The sequence below is a fragment of the Narcine bancroftii genome, chromosome 12 (genome assembly GCF_036971445.1).
Source record: "Narcine bancroftii isolate sNarBan1 chromosome 12, sNarBan1.hap1, whole genome shotgun sequence".
Taxonomy (NCBI): domain Eukaryota; kingdom Metazoa; phylum Chordata; class Chondrichthyes; order Torpediniformes; family Narcinidae; genus Narcine; species Narcine bancroftii.
Window position 1 is genome coordinate 87,006,427 of NC_091480.1, and position 11,050 is coordinate 87,017,476.

At 40.5% G+C, this 11,050-nt stretch overlaps 1 protein-coding gene across 1 annotated transcript in view; it reads right to left on the reverse strand.

Moving 5' to 3' along the window:
- Window positions 1-10,213, reverse strand: part of mpp2b (MAGUK p55 scaffold protein 2b) — a 110,636-nt gene extending 100,423 nt beyond the window's left edge. The window contains exon 1 of the mRNA XM_069904618.1: window positions 10,101-10,213. Coding sequence (XP_069760719.1) covers window positions 10,101-10,188 — 88 coding nt within the window. The 5' untranslated portion in view covers window positions 10,189-10,213. The remainder of the gene's footprint in view (window positions 1-10,100) is intronic.
- Between the last annotated feature and the right edge of the window lie 837 nt (window positions 10,214-11,050).

An 11,050-nucleotide genomic window follows, 5' to 3' on the forward strand; every position in this document is an offset into this window, starting at 1 on the left:
ACAAATTCAAACTCTCCCCTCATAATCATCCTGAATTTAGTTATTTGTCAATTAATGCAAACAATCTTTCACTATTCCATAATCTTAGAATCCTCTTAACCAATGTGTTTTCAATGAAAAAAAAATCCAATTTTTTTCCAGGGTTCTTCGGGAAACTGTAGCCTCTATCCAGCAAATCATAACAGGGACCTTTCCACGATTTAAACATTTTTCTTGCATTGTGACAGTTATATATACCTGGAGTACTACTGGCTGATAAACTGTTTAGACTGTTAGGGCGGAGCCAGAAGTGGGTTTTTTTGACATCTACGTCCATGAAAATTCTCCTTATATGGAAGAAATTATTAGACAGACCCAAACATTACACATTTACATTTCAAAATTGCATCTGATGTTGGGGAACCAAATACATTTCTAACCAGATTATCAATACAAGTTGCTTGTTTTTTTTCTCCAAACATACCTTATGGTGTTTCCCTAAAGAAAAAAATGTTCACAGCAGATGGTACTTGAAAATTATGTTTAGAATCACCAATTATCTCCAGGTGTTTTTGAAATACTGGGGAGTTGAGGGGATGCTGAAATGAGAGGGGAAGTGTCCCTGTTTAAAATATTCACTTCACCGTCTGTTCATCTGCAGCAGAAATAATCATTACTGATTATAGGCTCTCTCCCATCTTTAATCCATAACCTTTTGGACTCTGTGTCCCAGTTTTCTGGGTCTACCAACAAGCGCATATACCCCGTGTCCCAGTTTTCTGGGACAACTGACAAGCGCAAATACCCCATGTCCCAGTTGTCCGGGACTACCAACAAGGGCATATACTCTGTGTCCCGGTTTTCATACTGTAAAGGTTTACCCATGGTCCCAGTCTGGAGTATATGTTGTGAAATGTTAAAAATTGTCCAAAGGGTTAAATAAATGATCAGCCCAAAGACTGAAGAACTGACATGTTGTGGAAGACAATATTTGGCTCCAAATATTTGATATAAATCTCCAAATGCCAAACTTGTCAACATTCAACCATTTTTTAAGTGGATAATGGACTGCCTAAAGAAATCTCTTGGTGCCTGCCACATTGACCACCGCCAGTGGGCTGATAACGCCTCAAACCGTGCATCTTGGCGCCTCACAGTTTGGCGGGCAGCAACCTCCTTTGAAGAAGACCGCAGAGCCCACCTCACTGACAAAAGGCAAAGGAGGAAAAACCCAACACCCAACCCCAACCAACCAATTTTCCCCTGCAACCGCTGCAACCGTGTCTGCCTGTCCCGCATCGGACTTGTCAGCCACAAACGAGCCTGCAGCTGACGTGGACTTTTCACCCCCTCCATAAATCTTCGTCCGCGAAGCCAAGCCAAAGAAAAAAGAATGGTCTAGCACCAGGCTTGTAAACAGCAAACTTCTCTGAAGCGCCAGCAAACATTACTACAAGCACCAGAGGAAACAGTGTACTCTACTTGGAAATGCAGCAGTGTGGACACAAATCTTTCTTCATGCTGATTGAATGCACAAGCGAGTTAAACACTTGCTCTTTCCTCTGAAAACAAAATCTTCACAGAGTCAACAAAGATTATCTTCTTTCAAAATGGAGAAACATTTCTGCATTCTCTTTAGAACATCTGTACCAGTGTAGGCATTTTGGAGGTCATTTTACGATTCTTGTTTTGTCCATGGCTACTAGCAGAAGCTAATCAAAATTTGGACACACACTTTCCAAATTATTCTCCCTATTAAAACCAAATATTTGGAATACTGTGGGTTGTGGAATATTAGTTCAATGAAATGCATTTGCATTATTCAAGAATTAATTTATTGTCATTTAATAAAGTGAGTGCAATATCACATTAAATAGATTTTGTCTACCAGAAAGATACACCGACAAAAATTGCCTGAAGTGCCTCTTACAGTCAGAGAAAGAGTGTCCATTAATTTGCCTCCAGCACTCCTGCAGCCTCCGCAGCCACACAGAGTCCAGTCCAAACCATCAGCAGCCCGAGCTCCAGATCCGAACCTTGGCCCTCTCTCGCACCCCGGTTCCAATACTTGGTACCCCTTCAGCCAGTTTGTGAGCCAGTCTCCAGCAGTCCGCAGCCCACAACCCATTATCACTGTGGCTTTGTTACACATTCATTGACGGTAAGAGACAGAGGGTAGCAATGGAAATTTGTCCTTCAGATTGGTGGCTTCAAAGTGATGTGCTGTCGGATTCACTGCTGTTCATTATTTACATTAACAATTTGGTTGAGAATGGAAATAGCATGGTTAGCAAGTTTGCAATTGAAATTAAAGTTGATGGATTATTGGACAGTGAACAAGGCTATCCAGGACTACAATGGGATCTTGATAGACTTGGTATGTGGGCCAAGGAAGAGTTTAATTTTGATAATTCTGTAGTGATCCATTTTGGTAAGTCAAACTACAGTTGCCCATAACAATTCAACCTTATATAGGAGTTCTATTGAGAGCATTCTGGCTGACAGCATCACAGTGTGGTACGGTTGCTGCAGAGAAATGGAACGGAGGTCAATCGACAGGATTGTAAGTGTGGCAAAGAGGATATCCCCTCATGGATATGATCTCCCGGCATCGTTATCTGAAGGGGGCGTGCAAAATCATTGAGGACACCACTCACAGGAGAATACAGGAGAATCAGACCCAGGACCAGGCTGAGGAACAGCTTCTTCCCACGGGCAGTGAGAATGATGAACGACCAAAGGAACTGCTCACACCGACCGTTCCAGACTCATATTTTACCCCAAAAATATATTTATTTATTTGTCCCTATGAATATTTGTCCTCCCTGCGTATTGTATTGTCTGCAAGTGTGTTACGGCTGGTTGTGTACGTGTTTTGCTCAGAGGACCAGAGAACGTGATTGCGCTGGGTTGCACGTGTGCAATCAGATGACAATACACTTGATTTGACTTAAATGATAGGGCCATGGAGTGTGTGGAGAGACAGAAAGACCTACAGTAGCTAATAGTTTCTTGAAAGTGGCAACACAGTTAGGGAGGGTACTGAAGAAGGAGTCAGACATTCTTGCCTTGATTAGTACAGACACTGACAATAACAGTCAGGGCATTATGACACAGCTGAGTAAGATGCTGGTAAAACCACATTTTATGAACAGTTCTGGCTGTTTTGTTCTTGGAAGGATGTCATTAAACTGAAAAAGGAATCATGGTTATGTTATTGGTTCTGGATGGTTTGAATTATGAGGAGAAACTGTGTAAGCTGGGACATTTCTTCCCTGGTGTATAGGAGGATAAGGGATGACCTTACAATAAAGTAGTGAGGGGCATAGGGAATTCTTTCCCCCAGGGGGTGAGTCTAAAACTAAAGGCCATACAATAGATTCAAGTGAAAGGGGAAAGATTTAAAAGGGACCGGAGGGGCAATTTTTTTTTTTCATGGTGGGATTGGGACAAGCTGCCAGAGGAAACTGTAGAGGAAGGCACTTAATTTTTACAGTACATGTGCAAAGAAGCTTTGGGGGGTGGGAAGGGGGTGGGGTATGGGCCAAACAGAGGCAAATGGGGCAAGCTCAGATCGACAACTTGGTCAGCATGGACACGTTGGGTTGAACGGCCAGTTTCTGTGCTGTTATTCTACCACTCGCTTGCACATCTGCAACAGTAATTAACACGGTTTTGGGATGCAGGAGCAAATCCAAAGGTTCACGGGTCGACTGTGCAAACTCCACCCAAACGAGTGCGAGGGGTCGGAACTGACCTCTGAGTCATCAGAACTGAGATAGCAAGTTTGTTGGCTGCACTGCTGTTCCAGACCTCTGGTGTTAAGTTATACACGATTCACACGGGGATGGAAATTGGAGAGAGTGAAGTAAGTGGTGCTTGAAAGATGGGGAGGGGAAGAAAAAACAGTGGAAACAAAAAGAGAGAAAAGGTATAGCACAAACACACATATACACACAAAAATGCACGCACACACACAAAAAATACACACAGACCCACACTCAAAAACACACAAGCATACATACACATGCAGAGACACACATACACGCAGACATAAAAACACATGCACACGCTTATTCATACTGTTTTTTTTTGGCTCAAAATAAACTTCCATTCCAAACATTTGCTCTGTTTTCATACAATTAAATATATTTAAATCCTACAAAGGTTTTAGTCCCATCTCTCCTGTTGGCGATCCAATCACAATTTTACTGTTCATTTGTTATACGAATATAATTATATTTACACTGCTAACTTCCAAACCCCATGTCCAAATGGAAGTGTAACAATGTGCAATCAATTACTGAACCTGAACCTGTGGGCCTCTCACTCAGCTAAGCTGTGGAAACTGGAAACCCATTCCAAAGACACTCCCTCAAGTTTTTCAAAATATTAATTGTGCTTTATTCACAAATGAATAACAAGTCAAAGTCATTCTGCAGGAAGAAGTAATTGAAAGTATGCACAAGTTTTCACCCCTGGCTCATCTATTCCCAATACATGTTTAGTTTTCCATCCAATTTCCATGATACCTTCTCGTTTTCAGGATTTCGTTTTGCGCAGAAATTTCAGGCAGTGTTCACACATCACAGAGTCTTTGAATTGCAAAAAGCTAACCAAAACAAAATTAAGCCAGAGATGAAAGTTTTCATGGGATGTGGTCAAATTTTATTCTCCTCCCTTTGTTTTGCTGTTTATTTTGAATGGGTTAACGCATTGGTTAAAATAGCAGCGACAGGAACTCGATGGCAGCGCTGTGAACGTGTGTGCAGCTGCATTGATATTCTTTGTTGGGTTACAAGCACACCATGCTGTAATTCCACAAAACTACCTCAGGGTGGGGGGGGGGAGGGGGGGGGGGGGAGTATCCGCGAGAAGCACCAATTCCAGTTTAAGCTTAATTCTGAAGAGATGATTTTAAAGTTCAGTCTCAGAAAGCTTTTGTGTTGAAACTCAAAGTCTTTACTGCTGTTCAAAAACAATGATGGAGCAAGTGCGAGGCATCAGACTTCTCAAAACTCATACATTTTTGTAGAGTTGTTTGTTCATATGAATGATTTTTCTCTCTCACATAGAAATTTCACAAACCCAGGCAAGGGTTTCATGAAGTGGCCCATGTAGAAATGGTCGTGATGAATCTGTCCTCTTTTCAAAGAGGCAGCTGAAGTGGCTTAAATTCTTCAAAACTACTCTTTTTTGGTGTTCCTCCTTTTCATAAGGAGAGCACATGCATCCTTCCTTCTCCAAAGGGTTGTGGTTCAATCCTGTGTGGCTTACAGGATGGTCAAGCACCTTCTTCTGATTTCAAAATGTCTCTGTTTCAGTAATATATTCTCCAAAAATGTCTTTATGCACGTGACATGACATCATTGCTTTGAAGTTTCATTTCTTCCAAAAGTATGAATGGATACAACTCCAAATTGTTTGCTGAGAAAGCCCAGCAGAATGGCTGGGCTTCTGAGCACGCACCGATTGTTTTGAGTTTTCAAAGGAGAACAGTCATAAGACTTTTATAACTGTTTACAGCTTTGACTTAGCAGTCACTCTGTCTCTTTAAGCAAACAGCCTTCCAGCAGAACAATGAATAATCAGAAAAATGATCACTGCCAGCTGTCATTTCAAAAGGATTCTCTGAGTGTGTAATTGTATGTGCCAGTGAGCCCGTGTCCATAGCCACAAAATAACTTTATATATATATATATATATATATATATATATAAATAACTAAAGATTAATAACACAATTCTGTCATAATAAAAAAGTACAGTACTGTTGATGTCCAAAATTGCTAATACAATTAAAAGTTTTTGCACCATTGTGGACCCTAAGTATGACTTAATATGTATTTGGACACTGTTGTTGGCAATGACAGAAAAATGCGCAATGCGGTGAGGACATTTGGGAAAACTGCCCGATCTCATGTTCAACATCTGACCATAAATTTTCTTCAGTAACACAGCACCAAGTTTGAAACTCACATCAAATATTCTTTTAAGAAGAAGGACTTCACTCTAAATGTCACTTCAAATAAGACTTTGGTATCACAACTGAAACCGATTAGCTTTTTGTAACAAACTCACTCTTATCTAACTGCTTTAAGTGCCACAAAAATTCAAAAGTCCACAGATGTCTTTGACTACAGAAAAACGTTGTGAAAGGTCATCGATAACAAAGTCAATTACGTTGAAGAACACATTCACCCTGAAGTAATTTTCACCATCCCTTTAAGTTGGATACTTTTTGCGAGTAGCAAAACTATCTGGCATACCAATTTTGATTGACTCATGCCATGCTTCAAGAATATCATTCCATTTTTCTCTCAGTTCCAGGATATCTGCCCATAGTTGATCAGTGTTGTCCCTTTCTACATCTAATGTGATGTCGCGAGATTCTATTACCAAGTTGACCTCATGGATCATTGTGAGAACTTTAATCGAAACTGTCAGAAACACAAATTCTCACAAATGAGTCTCTTTAAGATCGGTGACACGACAAGCTTTATTCACAAGTCTGCAGAGTTGGACTCAACCGGCTTCTCACCAAGTCGAGCCCCGATACATACAGTGCGTTGTTTTTTATACAATTTGCTTGTCCTTCGGCATCTCCACTACACTGCTTTAATTGGTTAGTTTTTGCAGAATCATCCTGATTACGCTTGTACTTGTTTAGTTTCATGTTAGTCACGCACACCACGATCATTCGTGACCTCTGCCCACACCAAATCCTGTTTTTCACTCTTTATCAATCTTTGGCTCCTGCATGTCTCTCTGTAGTTAAATCTGTTGCAAGTCTGTTGTAACATTTTCCAGCTAAACTCTTGTGGTTAGCCCCCTGTCTACTCTTGCTTCCCCTTTTATGACTAATCATCACATTTTAACTTAAACCCTTTTTAACCCAAATTCTCTATCCATAACAGAAACGGCTGACATTCAGGGCATTTTTTGATACCCTGAAGAAGAGACTTACAATCTGCTGTCAAATCAGTAACTTCACTCAGCTCTGCCACTGCATTTCTCACACTGTCCAAATGCCGTGCAATTCCTCTTACACAGTCAAATCTCACTGAGCACCTTGTCTTTGACATTTTATGCAGTGGGACAGGAAGGTGTTCATTCAGTAACTCTGACCACTGGGGACTTGAACTGAACATATTGAACATTTTCTGTATAAAGTTATAGCTTCACTGCAGGCTTCAGTACAATCCGTACCAACAAGATTCAGAGAATGATTTGCACAAATGGAGAAAATTCAGTTCTCTTTCTCCTCCTTTAAGATAGCCTGCGCACCACTGTACCTTCCTGCCACATTGGAGCCATTGTCATGTGCTTGACCCACACAGTCTTCAGAGTTCAGATTGAGAATGACTAAGAAGTGTCAGATTTTCTCTGCATTTTCTTTTCGGAAAATTCACGAAAGTGTTCTTCAATTGAAAAACTGGTTTCTTCCCTCTTCACATACCTGATGATGAGCGATAGCCGTTCTTCGTGAGAATAATTAGGTATTCCATCAACAGCAATTCCAAAGTACTTTGCTGCTTTTATTTCTTCAATAATGTTCTTTTGCTCAAACGATCCACAGATTTCAATGAACTCATTTTGCATTTCATTTGATACGAGCTGTGTTTCATTCTCCTGTGCACTCCGTAAACGAGTCACATGTTCAGCTAATACTGAATCGTGTTTGCTCACAAGCTCAACAACACCCAAGAATATCCATTATTTCCATTGCCAATTTGTTCAGAAGCACCACAGAATGCGAGCCCTCTCCCTGACGAAAATAGGATGATATCAAGATGGCGTTTATTACTTTCAGCCTTAAGCTGGTCAACAATACAATTGTCAACTGCTCATTGCCGCCGTACTTGCTTCTTTCCTTGTGTAAGTTAGAATTTTCGTGACTTGGAAGACGATCCTTTAATTTTTTCCACTCTCTCTCAATACTCCATCCTACATGATGGGTTAATACACTCACATTACCCTCTTGATAAACAAAAAAAGCAAGGTGCTTCACTTGACTCCAACACAGCCTCGTTTATATTTCTCTCCATTTGTCAGTATTACTGTAAAAGGGCGAGTTGGAAATGAATCATTACCCTTATTCTTTGGGTACTTCAAAGTCTTGAACTTTTAGAAATGATTCAGTGTCAATTCTGTTCCTCTTCTCAGTAAGTCCAAAGTCGATTTGTGATGTGGAGGCTTTTCCAGCTGCGGACCCTTTTTCATTATCAACATCAGCTGGTGGCAATTGTGGTTCTACTGTTTGCTCGATCAGTTTATCATCAGTTTCTTTGGAAGTACCACCTTCGGTACCTATAGCTGCCCCTGGTCCAACAGCCTGGTTATCAAGGTCAGCGTGGTCATTCTCCGATTCACATAGGTGGTGATGTCTGGCTCGGACATTGATTTGGACTTTTTCCACAGCTCCTTCATGCAATTTGGCTCCTTTTCCCTTTTATATTTTTTCATTGTGAAAATCTTCTGGTCAATATTTTTGTTTCCACCTACTGACCAATAGATTATATAATATTGGTAGTAATATTTTTGATATTAATCAGTAAAACAAGAATCAATGTAAGTGTGTAATTTTTTTGTCCCTTTATCTGGTTAAAAATAAAATATTACTGCCAATATTGTAAAAATCTATTGATCAGTAGGTGGTAGCAAAAATACTGACCATGAAGATTTTCACAAATTTTGTAGTTCTATTATATTTAGCAAAATATAAAATATATTAGCATAAAAGTATTTTGCATTAACAGTTAACAAAAAATAAAAACAAGAGTGTATAAAACATAAAAGACAGCACTAAAAAGACAAAGCTAATCATGAAACTACAATTAATTTAAAACATAATAATGCATCTTTTATCAACAAACATTGAAACTACTCACAGGCCTGATAGCATTAACCTGTTCTCAAAGCCAAGTTTCCTGAAATCTAATAAAGAAATGTGTTGCGTTGTCTGTATGGGTGCTGCGCAGACTCAATGCAGATATCTATTTATAAACCAATTACACAACACAACAAATATATGAGCACAAAGAAACTGATGGGGGAAGACAGGCTCTACTGAGCTACAACTCAATACACGATCACTCATTCTCACGCAATGCACATGCACGGCGAGCACTGTGGCGGTCGTGAGAAGAATGGGAAAAGATGTATTTTCATTTGTGTGTAGCAACCACAACAAGATACAAAAAATAAATTTGGAACTTAAGTTGGTTTCAGTTATCTGCATTTTATCTGTATTAATCTTTTGTGAATCTACTTTAAAATATTAATATTTTGTGCTTAAAGGTCCCCCGAGCATTGTGGCGGTCGTGAGAAGAATGGGAAAAGATGTATTTTCATTTGTGTGTTGCAACCACAACAAGATACAAAAAATAAATTTGGAACTTAAGTTGGTTTCAATTATCTGCATTTTATCTGTATTAATCTTTTGTGAATCTACTTTAAAATATTAATATTTTGTGCTAAAAGGTCCCCCCTTTGCCTCTACTGGGGTAATAGGCCCCTCAAAATCGTAAGCCCATGCCAACCCGTTCTGGGCTATGAAAGTACAGTTCAGCTACTCTATCACTTTAATTAAAATGTTCAGAGAGCGACCAAATGATTAAAATGCAAATAGTTACTGCGCGCTTGGGAGTTTTATGAAAACAGGCTAAGATTTCACTCATTCAAAGCTCTTGGGAGGACGTGCCCTGCCAGGTAAAGGACCGTACACTGTGTACTCTCTCTAGTCATGGCAATGACAAGTTAACACCACTTTTTTTCCGCATGTCGATTCGAGACAGGGCATCAGCTTCAACAGCTGAGAAATAGACTTGAAATAAAAATTCCAAGCTTTCCTGTTTCTGACACTGATTTGTCATTTCAAAAGGCATCAAGACAAAGAACATGGGAAACAAATAAGCTACAATTATTTAAGAGAACTGAACGAGCCATACAGAGTTGGAACATAATTCTTTCTAATGTTCAGTTCAATACAAAAGCCATGAACTGGCAATGATGTACCAGCTCGGATAATACTCTGCACTTGAAAACAACTAAATCCTCATTACAGAAAACATTGTGGTGATAATTATGATCCAAGTAGCTCATTCCTCATGGAAATCTTACCGCATTTGCTTTGACTGGCCTGGGTGCCTTCAAAAGATGTGAAAGAACTCTCTCGTGAGGAGGCTGTGTCAGAGTGACCATTAGCCATGCTGGGCTCAACCCATTCAGAAATATCCTTCTGCCTCTGCTCTCTCTGGTAAAAGAACAGACTCTCATGACCCCCTTTCTGCTTCAAGAGGTCAAGCAAGCTACGTGCCAGCTGGCTGTACACAGAGTTCTTCAATGAGAAGAGAATCTGACAGGTTTTATGTCTGAGTGAGCAAACAGTTTAAGATGCCTACAGGCCTTCTCAGTGGTTTTGTCCATTAAAGTATGCCAAGTCCTGTTTTATTTTAAACACACGCACGCACGCACGCACGCACGCACGCACGCACGCACGCACGCACGCACGCACGCACGCACGCACGCACGCACGCACGCACGCACGCACACACCCCACACACACACACACACACACAGTGAATTGGGCAGAATCCTGAATGGAGGTGCCACTGTCAGCTGATGTAAATAATATCAGTTGCTTCAGCTTTTATTGCCCATTTCCCCACAGTGTATAATTGTACATTTTCTCTCACAGTTTAAAGAACTCTTAGAGTACCAAACATCCATATGAATTCCTAACATATTTTCGACCTACAGCACGGTAACAGGCCTTTCTGGCCCATGATCCCTGTGCTGCCCAATTACACCCAATTCACCTACCCCCCCCCCCCCCACCCTATTCACTTTTGGAACATGGGAGGAAACCAGAACACCCAGAGAAAATCCACTCAGACTTGGGAAGAAGGTACAAACTCCTTATAGACCGCGTGGGATCCAAACCTGGCTCACTGGCGCTGTAAGAGCGTTGCACGAACCACTATGCTGAGTGTGCCGCTCTATCCCAGCCAATGATTTTCCATGAACTCAAATGTTACTGAGTAGTCCATTCGTGGAAGACAACATAATCT